The 20,644-nt window shown below is 40.1% G+C and overlaps 1 protein-coding gene across 3 annotated transcripts in view; it reads right to left on the reverse strand.

The window, feature by feature from the left end:
* Positions 1–20,644, reverse strand: part of PDZRN4 (PDZ domain containing ring finger 4) — a 251,760-nt gene that overhangs the window by 32,649 nt on the left and 198,467 nt on the right. For all 3 annotated transcript variants that reach the window (XM_086472509.1, XM_086472499.1, XM_009951841.2), the window contains 2 exons: positions 9,912–10,165; positions 8,233–8,335 (listed from right to left, as the gene is read on the reverse strand). In XM_086472509.1, coding sequence (XP_086328635.1) covers positions 8,233–8,335; positions 9,912–10,165 — 357 coding nt within the window. The remainder of the gene's footprint in view (positions 1–8,232; positions 8,336–9,911; positions 10,166–20,644) is intronic.

The raw sequence follows: 20,644 nt of genomic DNA on the forward strand, positions 1-20,644 counted from the left end.
TGGACACAATTCAAATCCCTAAATTGGGACATTCATTACTTAGGGGAGGTGAGATGACAGCAACTTCATCGGCTTTGAATGTCAGAATTTTGTGATGACATACAGTAACACACTCAAAATTAACAAACAACTGTGGCAGACACTACTCTGACATCCTCTTCCATCTAAATGATCCAACGACTAGCAAGGATGAAGAGTGACTTAATGGCCAAAAAAGAGATGCATTACAAGTAAACGCTCCTGGGTTTTACTGCCAGTTCTGTGACTGACTGACTTGGCAAGTCACTCAATACTACTCGCCTTAGTTCACCTGCTTGTGAATACCTGTAGCAACACAGGACATAGTAACTCTGAAGAACCTCAGTGGAATGGTGTTAAGTTTGATTAATTTATACTTGAAAAGTTACTTCAATTCTTAAAAGACAGGTGAAAAAGTAAAAGGAAAGGACTGCTCCTTTTACCACTTCTTTGGTCATTTACAGTGTACAATCGGCCACAGTTAGGGAGAAATTACGTATTTATTACTGTCTATGTGTAAATTATGCTAACTTAATCCTCAGGTGTTTTAAAAATAAAATTGCCAGTGAAATACATAATCTTGTGCTGTAGTACACCAAATGCATGTTAAAAGAGTCTTCTTTTAATTATCACACAGTGTTATTCAAAGAATTACAGCAAAAAAAATATTCCAGTGCCATTTCTCCATTTTAACTGTGATCTTTCCCATTTTTAGTCCATAGTGACAGTCAGCTGTATCACAGGCCAGGTGTTAGTAGCTCAGAAATCTTTTTGAATTAAAAGGAAAAAATCTCAAGGAAAGGTTTTAGAAGCCCTGATCACCATTAAGTTTTCTCTGGTCCAACTGAAACAGCTCTAATAATTTATTTACTTGTCCAGGAGACTTCCTCTCAAGCTTTTCAATTAAGAACTTTAAAATACAGTCCATTTTTTTCTCTGGATTTGTATGATACGACAGGTGGGAATGGAAAAAAACCCCACCCCCAGATCTCACAAACCAGAAAGACTCTCCTAAGCAACAAAGACCACAGATCACAGGCACACACATACCTGTTCACTTCCTTCATGATACTTCTTAACAGCAGTTGCTATATAACATTAAGAATTGCCACAAAAAATCAGAATAATGGGGTCAGTAAAATGTCTCTATACCATGGGGCATCCACAATTCAGCCATAACCGCTAGTCAGTTACAAACTGATGGTCAGAAAATAAAGACAATACAGTAAGTCCCAGTTTATGTAAGCCCACTCTTGAGTTGGCAGATCAGTTCCTCCACCTGCACAAGGTAAGGCATGTGGTGAAAAGTATCTGTGTTTCCACTGAAAATCTACACAATGTTTACCAGCAAGTCTTTTCACATTCCCCTTACCACATCAGTCAGATCTGACAATGGAAAGACACAACCTTGTCCACCATTTCAGCTCTTCTACACTGCAACACCCACGTGTCTATTAGGCTCCTTATTTCTTTAAGCATTCTCTTTTAAATTACATCTGGTGGTTGCTGAATTCAAAAACTGCCTTTCATTTGCTAAAGGCTCTTTCTTGATTCATCCCAAGTTTCAAGAAGTTCAGGAAAAAAAGCATCCAATTGCAGTAGGAAATACAGAAGAAACAAACACAACCTGATAGTAAGTCACAGAAATATTATAGTGGTTCTGCCCCTTCACGTCACTGTCATCCTACCTGAATGGCTAGAACTTGGCTTGAGTGATCCCTGCCAAAACAAGGTGTCTCTCCCTCTCTCTCTCTCTCTCTCTCTCTCCCCTCCTCCTCTAAACTATTAAATAAAAACCACAACTTAATAGCTGTGCAAAGAATTTCCATGCTACATGTAAGGAATTTCTAGAAGACTCTTACACAAGAAATGTGTTGAATTTTGCTGGTGACACATCCATCTTCCAGGTTAGCTTCATTGTACAGAAACGCTTATCAGGTAACAAAACAAAAGAGCCTGACTGCAGCGATCAGAAGCACTGGCAGTGTGTGCACAGAAGCCGTTTCCATAAAAACTGTTTATTCAGGTGTTAGCAATTGAAGCAGGAGCTCCAATTGCGTTGCCGCAAGTGCCTGTAATGCTCGCACAGCGGTGTTTGCAGGCTATCACAGCTCTGAAGGGAGCTGTTACAGGCTATCAGCTCAGTAATCCTCATGTTAAAAAGGCCCTAAATATGTATTTACAAGATAGACAGCTCTGTTTGGTTTATTGGTTAAATAATCCATGTGTTGAAAAGGCCTTAAATATGAATTCACAGAGCAGGCAGGTCTCTCTTGGCTTATTACAGCAGTGGTGCGCCTTTTAGAAAGTCACCAGAGACTACACTTTAGTGGCCCATGAGGGCCTCAACCCACAAATACTTATATGTTCATGTAACTTTATTCAGATAAACAGCCTCACTCAGACTGCTAATCTGAACAAAATTACTCCTTCTTTTGTTCTAAGGAAAAAACACTAATGAAATTGATAATTTCAAAAGTGTTACGTCACATGAATGAGAAATTTGAATTTGCACCTAAAATACCTTCCCTCATAACAATGGGATGAGTGTTACTGGAAGAGTAAGCCAATGCATCACCGCTGCATTGCAACTGCTGCAACGCTCAGATATGGCAAGAGAAATGAAGAGAACAGGATAAAATTCTCCCCTACAGGAGTTTTAAGTGTTCAGTGAGAAGAAGTCTACACAAAATCTTGTTCGTGGCTACTGCCCAAAGTTTTCTACCTCTTCAAGGCCCATTTTCAGTCATTTGTGAAAATAGTTGACAGCATCTAATCCAGAAATGTTTTCAATAGGAAACCTTAGCAATTTCAGTGGGTTACAGTTAACAGATTTATGAGTGCAAATACTTACCAAAACATTAAAATGAATGCCTGTGCCTAACCATAAATTGGCACTTACATTCAACATGCATACACACACATTTATATCCTTATTCCAACTGAAAATGTGTCCCTTGGGACTACAAAGCAAAACACGAACTTAAAGAGTATTCATTTTTGCCCTGTGGCACTACCCTCAGAGCACTATGGGTTGCTCAACTTAGGAGGAGATATAGATGATGGAGTAAAGCAACTTTCACATGAATCTTCTAACTTCCAGAAGTTCTATTTTCCAGAACATAGGAGGAATCAAAATGGCAGGTGTGTAGTTTCTAGCTCACACTCCAAGTTTCCCAGAGGCATCAGAAGGGAAAAATCTCACACGGCTTTTTCTCAAAATCCTGTGCTCTTTTGTGGCTGCTGTTCCGTGCAGGACCTCTGATCCTTCCATTGTCTGGACACAAAAGGCTTCATAAAGACTGATCACAGAAAGATTTCACCTGCACATGCCTCATGTGGTTGTCTGTTGATTTAGTGACATGCTCTAACTTCCTGAGCAAAAAAGTAAAATAAAGAAGTTCAGTGGTTTCTAAGAACATATGTGAAGAGCACCAGAGTACCTCCAATTTCATATAGGGTCAAATCAACCCTTAGCAACTTCTCCCAGGTACTAGTCTAAATACTGCCCCAATCTGTCAGCACTAGCATTTGCATGCATTAAAACTGGAGCCATCAGACACAGGCAGGCTAACACAATGGCTGCCATTCTGCCTTTTTCACTCTGAAAATGCTGATCTTGTCATGGTGGACGATTGATATGGTATTCCAGGTTTCTCCAAGCTACGTCATTGTACTGAAGCAATCACTTGTGCCTTTGCTTAAAAACGAGAACAATCAGAGCTGGAAAGTCTTTCAGGCAATTACGCTGGTCTCCTTCACACATCCACATCAACTAACACTCAATCTCTCTCCAAAAAAAACCCCTCAATTCTGAGAGCAAATTTCAGCCTACTCTTCCTCACATATGCAACAACAACAGTTACCTTGATCCACTGCTATTCCTTCTCAAGGATGTCTACTTTTGCTGTTTGTAAGAAGCATTCAGCTAGAAATAAGAATCTTTTCCTACCTCAGATATACAAGATGATAGAAGTAGTAATTCCCCAGAGATATTGGCTCTCACAGCAGAAACCAATCACTTCCCATTTCACTTTTGCTCAAAAGCTACTTCAGTACATAGATGGTATGAAGGTCTCTGCCCTTGGATAAGGACCTGTTGACTAAATGACACTACCAGCTTGTACCTGCTTGCAACATCTTATTTTCTTCTGCCCCTCTTGTTGAAAGGCAGCCTCCTCAGACTGAATATGTAGGACCAGAGATCAGCGATACTTTCTTTTGTCCAGCTTTGTCTTTATAACATTCATGGGGGTTTTTAAATCTATTTTTTCACTGTTCCACCATTTAAGAGACTTTAAATTTCTGTATTACTGCCAATGTTCTAAACCAAGTATATGATGTTTCTCTCTCCTGGATAGTAGGTTTGGAAATGCTACTGAAGAACTGCAGATCCATTAGCTAGCTTACTCCTCTCTAGCACCAGTACCCTCTGTTCTTCTTACAAGTACAAATTTTAGAGTCATGTTTAACACAGATTTACTGAGGGCTGTGATGCTTTTAGTCCTTTCACCTCATTGGTACCAGAGAGCGTGACATACACTCTAAGATCACATGATGTAATTCCAGCAGCACAACAGCCACTCACAGCCAGACTGGGTGGGTTTGTCCTGAATATTTTTGTCTCTCTTTCAGTGGTATTGACTGCAAGTCCAACTGAGAATTTACAAATCGATCAGTTTCTGCTTTATCTTAAAAGTCCTCATGGGTAACTGGCTATGCCAGAATTGCAAATCTTTTGATCTCTTTCTGCCAACACTGACTGATGCTGGCTCTGATCCCCGTCTCAATATCTACCAACAATTCAGATTCCTTTTAGGACAAGTTTTGCAGCAGAAACATAAGGATGCTGAAGTTGGCTATCAGCAATCCCCCAGCTTCGTCATCTTCCCAGCCATTTGTTTAAAGTATGGTACTGTACAGAGCCTAACGAGCCTCCCAGGGAGTTCATCCTTCCAAAACAGTTGGCTCATACTTGAGTTTATTGCGCTGTGACAATCTGAGCACAATGCACTAGGTTTTTCTAGCTTACAAATGGGAGTGGAAAAGTCTTGTAAGTATCTAATCCTACCAAATCCACTGGCAAGTGTAAGTCCGCATCTCCAGTGCTGGCTATCATATCCTGCTTGTTCCTTATGGTGGTAACTCAGGTACTTAATGCTAGCACGTATCTGTAAGCAAGCTCCAAGCTGATCAAAGCTTTCCAGGATGCTCCCTTTTTTGGAAAACATTCTGTTTTACAGCACCTCAACTGCTAGTCATCTTATTTCCTTAATTCCTAATTTGGCTGAGTATTTTGCCTTTGTGTCTCAGAACTGATACATTCTTCACTTACAAACCATTTCTACAAGATAATGAGGTGTTGCTTTTGTTCTTTTTCTGCTCACTATCTCATTTCAATCCCTTTCTGAAATCTCCATGTTTGGCTTCATTTAAGAATTATTGAGTTTGCCATGGAGACCTGTGAACTGCTTATCTGTATCTTTTTAGTACAATGGCAATGTTAATGTGCAGTTTGGAAACTGGACCACACTCCTAACACCAGGTAGGTTTTTTGCTGTGTGTGATTAGCTAAGACTCACACCAGAAAGTTGTTATGAAGAAGAAAACAATGATAAAATCAGGGAGCACTGATACAATCCTCCTACAGAAAGCACAGTAATAACAATAAATCCCTTCCCCTAAACACAGGAGAAATCAAATGGTGGAAGACAGAGAATGCTCCGTGCTTCTTCCACCCAGGCTGCAGCCTGCAGGGTGACATGATCAGAGCTTCTGCACCCTCTCTTCTTGCTGCTTTCACCCGTAGATGGTGGATGGACAACGCTGATTTTGTAAGTAGTTGTCTTCTCAAGTGCTTGAGCATTTTTTCCTTCCCTGATGCTGCTGCCACAGCACAGCAACTTCTGGAGCTACGCTGGAAATTAGATCAGGCAGCTAGGCTAGGTTAAAAACAACCCTTCTAAAAATCTATTTTTAAAAAATATTGGAGTACTTATCACATCTGTTCCACAAAAAATAACGCTGGCATAACTGAGAGGCCAGAAAACATCAGGACAAAGGTGGGACTGAATGGCCACAGCAGGGTATACCTAAGCCAATACTGTTGTATTGGATTGGCAACAGCAGCTAGTAAATACCTTTTGATTTTGCCCTTTATGAGACTTTTTTTTTGGATGGAGATATGTATCTGTGGGGACAATGTTCTCAGTTTTTCCAGCTACCTAGTTACGACAAGGAAGCTTACCAACATCTTATAAGGACCAAAAATAACAGATAATACAACCAATGAGTAACCTATATCATAATATTACCATACAGGCTTAAATTTTGGGAATGTCTTTCATGTTTAGAGCTCTGCTAGTTAAAGGCTCTGAGATGCTCTTGTTTCTCCTTCAAAACTTTCATATTTAGTAGAAAGCATTCTTCTTAAAGGAAGCTAGAGAGTTCCTTTCCTATTTAAATTTCACATGAAACACTTTATTTCAGTCACTCAGTGAATTTGCCTTGGGCAACTGAATCACAGCTGACAGCAAATTAATGACTATGATGGTGTGATTAGTAGAGATTACAGGCAACTGAGAAGCTGCCCAAGCATTTGCCGTTGTCACAATACTTATGTCAGCTATTATTAGGGATTAATAATGGTCATAAAGAGGACTTGATTCCACCAGGCAGACTCTTTAAAAACTGTTAGTATTTTAATGTATCACTGAGAGTCTGATTGAATGGTGAAAATTATTTTTATCTAACCATTTTTTAAATATTCTTTCTAGATACTTATATTATTTATTTATTTAAATATTACTAGAAAAATAGTTTCCATTACATTTAAGGAAGAAGTACCATATACAAACACACTTGACAGAGAAATTTAATATTATATTACACATGGGTAGTCGAAACAGAACTTAAGCTCTGAGACTCCTGTGCTGTGAGATATCACACCAAAACCCAACTGGGAAGAAATAATGATTTCACTAATCCCTAGCAATGATTTTCTGAGGAGTTCAAATAAAAGTTTGCTTGTTCTGATTGAGATTCACTAAATAGATGTTATTTGATTTTTCTGCTTCCTGGGGGAAGAACTTCAGATTCCCCAGACAGCCAGAAGAAAAGAACAATGGGCTGAACTTGCAATAAAGCATCTTATCGGCTAAAGACATGATAAAAGTGAATACACTGCATATTTGCCAAAGCTCTTGCCATTCATTTAATTTCCAAATGTCAACCAGTTATATGAAACCTTTAAAAAAGGTTTCTTAAGGTAGATCAAACAGGAGGATAGGCTATTTTTAATCTCATATTAAAGATACTTAATTATTTATAACCACTCTTATTTAAAATACAGTAACTTGAACTTATGCAAAGACTCAGCACTGTTTAATAATAAAAAAAACCATCTGCTGCTTATGCTGTCCCTACAAATATTTTCTTACTGGATGATAGTGGAAAACATGAAAAACTAATGACTGGCTGACAAGAAGACTATTTAGATATTGAAATGAAAATCTAATGAAGAGCAACATCACCAATCACATGTTATCACGTTGGGAAGCCTCACATAATGATTTTCCAGTGACTCAGAAACACGTCCACCCTTGTCACTGGAGAGTACAATGCATTAACAGCAAAGGGAGATTTATCATACAGAGCACAATTTCTTATAATTGCAATACTTACAGTGTGAAATATCAAAGAGCAAGTAATAGAAATGACATTAATTTTCAAAGTTGTAGCCTGATCTTACAAACACTGAAGTACACACCCCGGTATCTGAAAGACTGGTCGCTAACACATGAGATATAAGGCCAATTAATTCTTAAAATTAGGGGGAAGAAAAGCAATTACGCTTCCAGTTACCATTTTTTATTTGGTTAAAGTGTTATTTTTGATTTTGATGAAGTGTTAAAACTGCAAAAGCAAAGCATCTGAATTACAGTCTCCATTGCACAAACAGGGAACATGTTTAATAAACCTCCTGGTTCTTGTATGTACCCACCCACCGCAGAATTCTGCTTTCACATTTCATGTGTGTAGCCTAACCCCAGTAAAGCCTGTGACATTACACGGGTATAAAGTAAAATAGCCTTTGGTGCCAATTTTTGAAGAAGTATTCCCACTCTTATTTTCCCAGAGGAACCTGCTATCAGCTGTGCAAATACCGTATCTGTAACAACTGGAAGAGAGGCTGCAGTGTGTCAGTGATCTTACCTCATACTCAAAGTCCTCTGCTCTATCTGCATCAGCAGGCAGGCTGGAAAGATACTCATTACCTTCATAAAATTCATGCTCCACTGGGTGAAGAGAATGGCAGCTATGTGGAACAAAGCAGTACAACAACAGTAGATGAGACAATAGGTTATTTTTAAATTAAAAAGTGATAAAAACCCCCCACTTCTCTGTAGTTTTCTCATCTCTGGAATGTTACTCTGAATGGCCTGACAGCCAGAAAAAAACTGTGCCACAAAGAAGCACAGGCTGGTTTCTTTTCAAAAGCTCATATTCCAGCTGAGTTCATTTTGCTGGGTTCATCTTTTGTCAGATTTACAGAAGATGATTTCTTGAAAGGGTCTGTTTTGGGCCAGACTACTTAATTGCAACAATTTGAGATTCCTTATGCTCATAAAGGTACCTAAATCCAGATTCATGTGCTGCATCATGGCCAGGGGCAACTCTCTAATTATCTGGTAATAAAGTCTTGAACATCTACAATCTAAAGCCTACACCAGGCTCACAAATTGTTCAAGAACTTGCATAAAAGAACTTGCATTATCCTCTTCTGTTAAAGTGATAACAGGGTGGTGAAGTACATTTCAGTAACTGCACACTTAAAAATGTCAGCAAACTTCACTGTTAAATATGCACTTGGAGCATAAAGAATGAGGTCTTTACAATGTGCACTTAGGTAGTGCCTTAGACCCAAGGCTGGATCTCAAACCATGCAACATCTGATGCGGATCTGTCTTAGCAGAAGCAGGAAACTTTTCCCCATGCTAAGGACGTGGGAACTTCAATCACAATCAGTTTAGTAATATCCAGTAACAACTCAAAAATCTACACTCATCATGGTCCTAGCTGTGCAGCAGTAACTGGCAGGCTCAATCCAGCACTTGGCTGGCAAGTTCTGAGATAATCACCTACCCAGCTTACCTAGAACTTATAAAAAAGGAGCTACATCAAAGTCAAAAGTGGTATGTTCTCCATTAGCGTAAATTCTGCAGAGATGTATGGCATGCCATACTTCCATCAGTGGAAAATCTCTAGGGCTATCACAGTTTTGCTTGCTACAGACAGACAGCAAGGATCAACCAGATGATGTTACTCACGAGGTGGAAGCCAAAGAGGAAAAAGCCTACACCCTATTTTTGTATAAGCACCACCTGCTGGTGTTTGCAGTCAATTCAGTTTCAAAGAATCCAGCTGAGGGATAATTTAATTCATATCAATTGCCATATGACAGGTGAAATTGTACTGTATTGTTGGAAATGTTTTGCTTTTGACAAGGGAACCTTTAAATCAACTAATTTGTTTCCCTGATTTTTTTTGGTAAAAAATATGGAAGAACAGAAAGCAACAAGACAGCTCTTTCCAGATGTGAAGAAGCCATTTTGTTACTTTGGAATACAGAAGTGTTTTTCTTGACTAGGGCATAGCTTTGGATGAACAAACTCATGAATACAAAGTAAACATGGCCAAGATTCCTTCCTGTAGCTCTAATCCACAAGTAGAGTTTAGGAAAACAGTCACTGAAGCCTGAATGGGACAGTAGTTATCAATGACATTTATAATTTATTCAAAGTGTTTCTAAGACTTCTTCAAGAGAAGGCTACAAGCCTACCACTGTAATGCCTCAATCCCACAGGTAAACAGCAGAAGAAGATAAACCATACCTGTCTGAAAGCAGAAAAGGGCAGATATCAGGAACTGGCGGTGTGGAAGGCCTTAGTTTGGCCAGAGCCATAATGTGCTCAAAAGTGATGTCAGTCTGAGTGCTGGCATCCACAAGCCGAACATCCTGAGAGCTACCATGAGCTTTGCTAATTGGAGCTCGTCGTAAAACCTGAACTACAATTGGCTCCTTGGCATTGCGAAAAGCTTCCACTGCTTCTTCATGAGTGGCCTTGGAGAGGTCCTTCCCATTGACCTAGAGAAAATGAAAAATATACCAAGGTTACTCACAAGAGAAAAGGCAGCATAAAAATATGGATGTAAAATATAGGTGGATGAATTATTTGTGTAGCACATCAAGGCACATGCTGACATTGACTGGACTGTATTTTGGGACCCATGCAAGAGGGAAGATAAAGCTGTGAGGAGAAATAAATTCTTTAATCTTTCCTAGAAATTCGAAATGGTTTGAACTCTTCCATAACTGTCCCAATTGAATCTGAACACAGCAAAGAAACCACAGTATTTAAAAAAGATATTTAAAATTATTTCTCTCATGCTATTTTATTGACCTCATAAAATACAAATAAAAAAGGAGAGGTGCCTTTAATTTTCAATTTCAGCATTTTCTGTGGCATGCAACTGTTTTAAAGGATTTCTGGCACAGCATTGTTATTAATGCAGATGTCAATAAACATGTCTCTGATGTCTAAAAAGAAACAAGGCCAATTTTCAATGTTTTGTCACTTATCTGCTATGGCCATTATACAATCATTAAGACCAAAGATAGGAAGATTTGACTAACACAGTCAGCTGCTGCTCTTTTAAGGAAAGAGAAATCTAAATCAAACAAACTGAAGAAATAATTTGCTACGAACAGATGAATAATAAACCAGGGAAAATTATGCTGCAAATGCAGCATAGCTTGGCAAAACTAAAAGACTGTGGCAAGGCTTTGCTCTGCTACAGCCAAAGCAGCAAATTCCCCCCAGTCTAAATGAGGCCTTAGGGTATTAAAAAAAGGTAACTGCAAGGATGGGTGATACTATATTCATATGAATTCAGGTGTTTAGGGCAAAATTCCCAAGCATGAGCTTGCTACAAAATGTGAGGGCAATCACGAGCTAATTTGACACTGGGGGTATGTAACATCCTTACACAGAAAATACCATTCTGCTGTTTCCAGAGCAATGGGGCTGCTGTTGACTGCTGCACAGGACCTAACTGTTGTGAGCTACTGTGGAGATGAGATGATCCTGTGCTGGGGAAGAAAAGCAGGGTTTTCTAGTAAGAAATGTGAATATCTGAAGGGTATCAAAAACTGATTAAAATTTATACCCCTGGGAAAATCTCTACACTGGCAGCAAATCAGAAATAGGATTCTACTGCAAGTTCATGCCCAAATTAACTTTGTTGTATAGACAATGGAGTCATAAAAATTCTTCTTAATGAACTAAACCTAAACCCTCTCCAGAAATGGGACAGACCTCATAACTGACTTTCCCCCAATGCCTGCAAATACTGGTCGAAAACAAAATTTATTTGCCAATCACTCTTTCATTCAAGAAATTCTTGGAAATTTCTTGTCAAAAAGGAAAAACATGTGACCAAGAACAAGGCCAGCAAACTCAGAAAAGCCATTTAGCAGTATTCAGTAACATTTTTAAGCCTGTAAGGAGAAGCATTTGCAACTAAAAATGTCATATTTGAGGCAATGCATGCAACCAAAGTCCTGTCTATTTATATGGATGGCTATGATACCATTGACCATTAACTACATGTATATATCAACTCAGTACATTTCCAGAGTACGTGCTTGAGTACAAGGTAGAAGCAGCTTTCCTCTGACACAACTTCCAAAGAAGCAGCGCTTTCCCAGCCACATTACTCATGAGGACATGCAAAATAACTGCACCATAGCGTAGCCACAATGCAAAAGTCAATTGATCTTTCTAGCTAGCCAGGATGCTGTAGGTGGTGATGAGAAGGCTAGAAATCATTTGAACAGACTTCTATACATAAAAAAAGCACAAAACGCCCTGTGCTGAATGCCTGGCATCCCCAGAAGTACCACACCACTGCAGCCTACACTGTGATCAAGTAATATGAACAGCAGACAGCTTGGTCACCTATGTTTAATGTTTATTAAGATTTTATGTTAAGATTTTATTGTTTAAATTATCATCTATCAAATGATAACCTTGGGTTACATTAATCTAAGTTCATGGAAAAATATTAGTGGTATATAAGAGGAAGGGCCAGAACAGTCAAAGAACAAGTTACGTCATAAGAAAATACAAGAAATTTCCCCAAGGAGTGAGCTTCCTGCAAACCCTCTCCAATAGCACAAGTTACACTGTCAGGGTGTTCAGACTGAGCCTCATTTAACAGGAGCAATTAGAGATAAAGCTTGAAGCCTGGGTCTTCTAGTCACTCTCCAGCTCCAGCTTTTGCTTTAGTCTGGCTTCTAACTCAGATTCTATCAGGTACACAATCTTCCAGAGTTTCTGCAGTTGTTGTAACAAAAGCATCCTATAGGCCCTCTGAGTAACCCTCATTCCTAAGGACCTAGAAATGGAAAAATTACTTTCCTACCTCACAAAACCCTTTAAATACTTTATAAGTTTCAGGTAACTATATGGTGTTTCTCCAAAACCAAATGCTTGGGAATAAATACCACACAGCATTGCATCAATTTTTTCCCCTGTTGAAGTATAAAACACACAATCCTTCAGTATCCCAGTTGAACCACATGGTTTTTGGCACAAACTGACTATTTTATCACAGATCCCCATCAGCAAAGCAAAAAGATATTTGGATAGCTTACAAACCATATTATTAGATTTTTTTGAAAATCAGAAGCTCTGTTTATTCACATCACTCGATACTTATCACTTATTCTGAGGAAATAAATAGACATAAATCCACAACAATGCCATTTACATGCAAATCTTATTCCTAAAGAACAATAATATTTTAAAATCACCGAGTGTGAAAAATCACAAAAGATACACATTTTAATTTATCCTGGAAACCTATGGCTGACCTCTATTTTCATTTAAATGCCTATTTAATTTAAAGACTTTCAAAACATTCAATCCTTTATGTTGGCTTCTTCTGAAATACAAGCACTTTGGACACTCAATACTTGTTTAAATTGTCACTTGAAGTTCATCAACACACTTTGTTGACCTGCATAAAGGTCATTTAATTTATGAAAGCCGCCTTTCTCAGAAGAAAATCTATAGCTGAACTACTCTGTGCTGGCAGCTGTCCTGCCCACTTGGGGCTGGGAAGACAGAATTTATTTTAAAGCCTAAAGCCAATACTACAGATGGGGTTGGAAACTCTCTTCATGTAGCTTCTTTAAGGGTTTTCTGCCTCCTGCATTATCCTCCAACTTAACACTCATATATAGTTACCCTGGGAGCCATAGACAGCTGAGCACTTATTTACAGCAAGCCACTTACAGGTTCTTAGTGGATGATTAAATAAATTCCTTGCCTTGGAAAGGTTACTTTCAGTGGAATCCAGGGTACTATTTTAAGTGGATAGAGAAATCAGTCACTTTTAACAGTCAACACAAAGACAAGGGAATACATTTGTTGTAGCAGATGGGCTAATTAATCCACAAGCAAGTTGTGAATGTTAAGTAAAGAATATATCTTTTCTCATGTAAACCATCCTCCTGCCCTGTTTGATTAAGCTTCTGTTTAATGAACACTCTACCCCTGCTTTTGGACACACTGCAAAGTCTGGGCCACTTGTCTCCCATAGAGTGACTGGTGGCCACTGCCTGGATCCTGGCCATCCCCTTTGGATTCTTGCTCTAAATCCAGCCACATGCAAAACTTAATCAGTGCCAGAAAATAAACAAGCAAACTGGCTTTGTCTTTTACGCACAAATCAACCAACATTGGCCAATTGCCACTTCTAATGCCAGCACCACTGTACATAGGCTTATTCCCACTCACGCAGAGGTGGATAGCACAGAAGGAAGCAGGCACAGGACTAAATAACAACAGTGACTGTAAAAAAATGTAGGCAAATGGTTGTCAGCTTATCCTCGTGCTCTGAGTTCTTAAAAAAAAAAAGAAAAATCAGTCCTTTGACGAAGACTGCATCCAGGATTTAAATTTAAGTGCCTGTGACTGAGAAATAAAATAGCCTTGTCCTCTAACATTTTTCTGCTCTTGATAATTTCTTTTAACATTGGCCAGAATTTTTGAATCAAGAGGGCCAGAAATGTTGCTACCTTTCCTGTAGTCTTTACTTCCTCCACAGTAAGAGAAAAAGGGAAAAAAAATGAAAAAAAAAGTTTACTCAGGTGAATGCAACTATCACAAAAGGTGTCACATTAGCAGCTCATGAGATAACCTGCTATCCTCAGCAAATACCTGGCATAGGCAAGTTGAAATTTAAGATCAGCTCTGCTGAAGTAAAATCCTTTGAGACCCTCCGTTTAATCAGTAAAGGTAAAGGGAAGAATAACTGGAGCATTCTGCTAGAGCAGCAGTGTTCAGACGTAAGGGTTCCCCAGTGAAATGACAGAGATGCTGTCTGACGTGATGATGGAGTTCACACAAGGCTCACTGTCCTAGGATATTTCAGCACCCACGCAGAAGATGCCTCTGACCTGACAGGTGCTAAATCTGTTCTCATCACATCAGCCTCTTCACCTCCAAACCCTCAACCTAAATACATCCAGGCTACCACACCCTGGGTGCACCCTTGGATGTCAAACTGGCACAAAGGATTGAATGCTGTCCCTTATTTTGACCAGCCCTTCTTTAGGACAGGAATTTGAGCCCTCCTTAACTGCAAGCCATAGAAAAAGAACAGAAACGTACCACCTGCCTCCCGGACTTACAGCTTTCAGCACACACAGACTCTAGAAAACTTCCACTGCTGAAGGCCACCTGCTGTGAGGCTTTCCAGGCAGGATAGAAGGGCACAGGACATGTGAGCTATCAGTGACACGTGCGCTGGAGAGGACACTGCAACTCTTCTGCTAACGCAAACGTGATAGCTCATCTATAGAAAGGGCATTCAACATGCTGACCTTTTAGGTTACAGTTCAGTACTAAGCTACATTTATTCAGCAAGTTAATCTGAAAGGTAGCAAATTCAGCCATTACCCGATACCACTATCTCAGTCGAGGTTCACATAAGTTCAGTAGAGTGATAACTTTTATTATGCTGGTTAATGACATTTCCTTTTCCTTAGCCGAGGTGAGTTAAGTAACGTTCCCATTTGATCCTTTGTTGCCCTGACTGTGAAACCTTGTCATCCCTCCTAAAAACTACACAAGCTGCTGAACGTGTTGGCTCTGGCTGCTTCCCTCAGGCTGAACCACAGGCTTAAGCAATAATCACATCTCCATTACCTGTAGTGCTGAGGTTTGTTCCATTTGATAGTTTGTGCAGCTGTTTCAACAATACTGAATAGACCCAGGCAACACCCAATACTGCAGCCTCCTGTGCACCTTCCTATGCGTAACCACCATGACTTCCATTTCCCAGTATTTAGCAGAAATCTACTGTGGCTGAAAAGCCTATTGCTAAGCTTTAATCGAAGAAAGACAGAATAAATGCTACAAAAAGTAGTAAAACATAGAAATATACCTATTTCAACTCTGTAAAGCTTGCTTCCAGAGGGAGACAACACAGTGACTTCTCAGCAATTTTGATTATCTAAACAGCAGCTATCAGAAAAAAAGCATCCTTCTTTCAACTGACCTCAAGATGATGCTTCATTTTGTCAGTTATCCACTGCGATCAGTGCGCCTGTGGGCAGCTCTGACAGCTGCAACTCTTCTCTATGAAAGACATGACACATCCCCAAAAGACCCCATCAAAGAGCTGGACACTGCCTGGAAGTATTGTCTAACAAGCTATCCTAGGGAATTAAAAAGATTTTCAAACTGGATTGGAAAAAGTGCCCCAGGTAGATGTACAGGGAATGAAGAAATAGTTCTCATCACAACTGTGGTAAAGTACAGCAAACTAGTGAGCAACGGAACGAACACAGAAGTGCGTGTACAACTTTGGTTCTCCAACAAATACAAACTCTTGTTTAAAATCTTTTTCTCCATGATTTTGCCTTCTCTACCCAATTATCTCTAACTAAAACAAAACCACTACTACAAGAAGTGTATCCCAAAACTTTCTGTGCAGAACTGTGCTCCATGTTTTGAAAGAAAAGTTAAGTTAATTGTAAGCAAACAAATCACTGAAGATCACACCCCACACCCCATACCCCCTCTTAAGGAGGAGGTTTGGGGGTTTAAATCCCAAATTTATTGACTGCCTAATTGCATTTAAGGTATCAAGCATAGGACAAGGATGGTGTTTTACATGTACGTCTATAGTCTGCTTCCAGCTGGCTGGGATAGGCACAACCATTATTCATCACAAATGCCTTTGAGCATTTCAATCTCCTCTGACAGTATGGAAATGTCCACCCTGGGAGACACCTGACATTTCCATGCCTAAAGTCTCTGTGGATCTGAGCCCTCACCTTGGAACATATTTCAGAAAATCACTTGGATGCTACAATTCACACCTCCAGGATAACTACGCCTGCTTCAACAAGTTTTAAAAGCATTACTAAGTTAGCAGTTTTAATCTGTGGCCAAAATGCAACCTGAATTCCTGCACTTCATGGCATGAGGCTTGGCAACGTGTGTAACTGGAGAATATCCCCTCCACCTCCTCACTGAATGTTAGAGCAATGCACATCTTACAAAAATCCTTTCAAGTCCTTTAGTGCTGATGTTCAACAACATCAGAACAGCTCAGAAAGCTCAGTTCAGAAAGCACAGTTCAGAAAGCACAGCAACAGCTCAGAAAACATTCACTTGGCTTTTGAAAGAGAGAACATACTATTATCTGCAATACTCTTGGTTTGTGAGTGAAATGAAATCATCAAAATAAATTTAAGAATCACTGCATTAGTTTCATAGTGAGCTGCCCAGAGACAAGTGTAGTGTCACACATTTGTGAGCAACTGTTATTCTCCTTTTCTGACTCCCTCAATCTGCCTGGCAGACCTGTTACTAGTTGCTATGATCATCTTTCTTGCATCCTCTTCCAGCTGGTATTGCCAGTCTCATTCTCCTCTCCCTTGCTTTGCTTCCTCTGGTCTCTCTCTTCTCTCCTCTTTCTTAGGCCATTCGCTCTTCTCACTCCCCAGGAGTCTCCTTTACCTCATGCTGGCCAATTCCAGTGCTCTCCATCTTTCCTTTCCTGAACCCTCCTCCATGAAGACCTCCTGCTGCCCTCTGGCTGAAACTATCCCCTTCCCGTGGGGTAAGAATGCCAGCAATTGTCATGCTCCCATGGTGACAGCCCAACAGCCTGAACACTCATGAGCTCTGCCTTCACCAGCACCTCCCGGTACCAACACGAATGCTGAGCTAACCCAGACTGTGATATAACAAGGCTGGAGTGTATTTACTGTGTAAATTGTTTTTAATATCGACAAACAGTTTTTCTGATGACATTAGGATTCTGCCTGAGGGCAATAAAGACTGAACTAGCTATGGCATGCATAAGATACATTGAGTTACTTCTTGATATAATTAGACCATCATTTATTACATTAATCATTGGAAACTTCTTCTATTTGTGGATAGGACATTACATAAATCTCTCACAAGATCTACCACACAGAGCAACTCTTTCATGGTGGGGAAAAATACAATCAAAAGCCAGTGTGTGTGTTCAGAACAAATAATTTGTGTCTCTAAGCCCCTGCACTGAATGCTGCATTCTGTGAACTTCATGGTGTCTCTGCTTTACCATAAGCTCACTCTCCAATTTGTCTTCCAAGGTATGTATTTTTCTCAAGGAAAAGGCACTTCAAAAGGTAGTTGCCATTAAAGTTTTAGGAGATCAAATTAACAACATTCTTTATAATCCTCTGCAATTAAAAGAATAATGCAAGAGGCTGAATGGCAGATTTCAGGACTCTGTAAATAACATATAGTCACTTTTCTCCTTGTCAGGCAAATATATTCTACATTTCACCAGCTAAAAAAAATATCTCTTTCACCTCTAAAACACTCCCCCATCCTTCCATGAAGTCAGCCATGGCTGGCATCTCCACATGAATGTAACACTTATCACTGTCATAACAATTCATCCACGTACAGACGCCCGAAACTCCTGGTCTCCTCCGAACATAGTAGCTTAAAAAGATAGATGGCTGCCTTCTGGCTAATTGTGGGAGTTCTTTCATTACTATAAAAAGACTTTTTATATCTCAAGTGACTTTATAAGCAGTGAATAATGAGACTTAAAGTCCTTGGAAAAGAGTCCACTGATCAAATGCTAGGATAACTTATGAGCACCGTGACCTTTTCCTCAGTAAGATACTCCAAACTGCTGCTCTTGGCACATTATTAAAATTCCCCATTTAGGCACAAGGCAGATTTTATTTTTTATTTTAAAGTTCAATTTAAGGTAGCACAGCAAGACCTAGAGCTCTCCCAGAGCTGAGGACTAACTCCTGCCCACACCAGCTGTGCAGAAGCAGGACAGACAGCGGCAGCAGTGCGGGCAGCTGGCTGGGTCTCACAGCCCTGCTCCCCATGGTGGTGCCAGTGCCAGGAGCCTGCTTCCCCCATGCACAACACTTGTCACCCCAGCAAGGGCGCACGTTTCTGCCAGCACACCCACCAGGAAGCACCAGTGCACTGGGATAGTTCCTACAAAGCTGCAGAGAAGAGCAGCCGACAGCACATTGCCTCCAGCATCTCTGCTAAGCAGAGTTTTGCCTTGGCCAAGAAGGTGCTCCATGTGCCAGCATTTCACACTGCAAAACAGCAGCGATGTTAAATCCAACGTCAGAGCGCTGAGTCTGGTCCCATCTCTGACTGAAACCCTGGCCAGTTCCCAGGTGCTGCCACACATCTAGCCCAACCCAACGTCCTGCTGGGCTTCCAACCACATGAGTTGCTAAGATTAGAGAGCTCTCCAAAAGCACCTGCGCTTGCTTTTCTTTAACGAACATACAACAGACTTGCTCCACTTTAACATGCATTTCTTACTGTGTACCTGTTTTAGTTTTCATCTTGAAGGAATAGAAAAGGTGCTTCCTCTCTTGAAAAAAAACTTGGAGAGTCCTTTTCATTATTTTTCTGTTCTTCTCTCATGCTGCCTCAACGCTAATTTGACACTCATTCTCCATTGATTTTCATGGCTTTACTCCAGAAGAAGCATATCGGCAATTTTTTTTTGGCAAAATAGTATTTGCAAAAATTCCTTCCAACTCTTTACAGGACTAAACAACTTAAAAAGTACTTTTGACAAGCTCACATGTATTTAGATTCACTCAGCCATGGTGGCTGACACAGCAATAGATTACAATGAAGTTTAACTTCGTCCTGCCTCTGGAACATGGCATATGGCAACTTCCTTCATCTCTTTTTCAGAGAAGAAAATGTGAATTCAGAGAAACCACTCATTTGATGAAACAAAGCAAGCGATGGGGCCTCACCTGCTATTGAAAAGTCTAACAGATGCTTTTGTACCAGAAAGTTCCAGTAGTGCTTAGGAAAGCTTAGCAAGTTTTCACTTGAACCTCAAGAGAGCAGGTAATATTAACGATAGCATGGCTGTACATGTTTAATTGTACACGGTGAACACAAAGGAAACTACATATAGATGCATAGAATAGGGAACTTATGAAACATATTTGTGTCTTTTTCATCCCTTTTGCTTCTCCCTCTCCTACTTCGATCCTTCTTTAAAGATTATTTAGACACATAGAATTACCTTATTTTTCTACTGAGTGATGGCTTACTGCACTGACACAGAAATACTTTAAGTTGCTAATTTCTAAAGTTTAATTGCCACATTCCTTCTTAGCAGGAAAAATGGTAAGGGATGTGAATATTAGGACCAGCTTAATTTTATCTTATTTATACAGCATCATGGCTGTGTACATGTCTTCAGTAGTAAGAGCTGCAGCTCCTTCCTGGCTGAAAATCAATTACAGCTGCTATTTCTGTCCCAGTGTTTCTATGTCTGTTCTTTCTCCTGGAATGTCTCTTTCCTTCATCTCTCCATATCCTGCCTTCCTTCATTACATCCTTCCTCTGTTTTATTCCATTTGCCTCTTTGGCTTCCCTCCCTTATCTTTCTCTTGCTCCTTTGACTTCCTTTCTTTTCTTGGGTTTGGTCCCTGCAGTGTCAGCAGCAGCAACCACTCCTGTATGGCTTTAGTACCTAACACCTGCAAAGGGAACCTTCCCCTGCGTTAAGTCTACAGGTGAAGCCACTCCACACCAGCTTCAGGACGGAATGAAGCAGCTGGCTCGCTTCTGCAACAGACTCTCAAAAAATCAGCAAAGGGCAATTACTGAGAAAGTTCACACAACACTCATGAGTTTCCTTTTCCCAGGCAATTCTGGGTGTATGGCAAGACTCTGTTTGAGCTGCTGTTCCAGCTCTCCAAGGCACGGCATGGCTAAGGACCAAATGGCTGAAAATAAGGCAGGGAGCTTACAAATGGCTGGTAGCCAAGGCTGTGCAGTCGAATGGTCACTGAATACGTTGCATGAATCAGATTTGTACCATTGCCTTGCAGTACTACAAATATCACTGAAATCCAAACAGATTTTGAAGAATCTCTGTGTTAACTATTCAGAGAAAAACCTGGCCTTTGGATACATGTGGGCAGTTCTTGTTGCTTTCAATTACTGTGCACTGACATCAGATTGTGCAGTTT

Source organism: Leptosomus discolor, chromosome 1 (genome assembly GCF_034619465.1).
Source record: "Leptosomus discolor isolate bLepDis1 chromosome 1, bLepDis1.hap2, whole genome shotgun sequence".
Taxonomy (NCBI): Eukaryota; Metazoa; Chordata; class Aves; order Leptosomiformes; family Leptosomidae; genus Leptosomus; species Leptosomus discolor.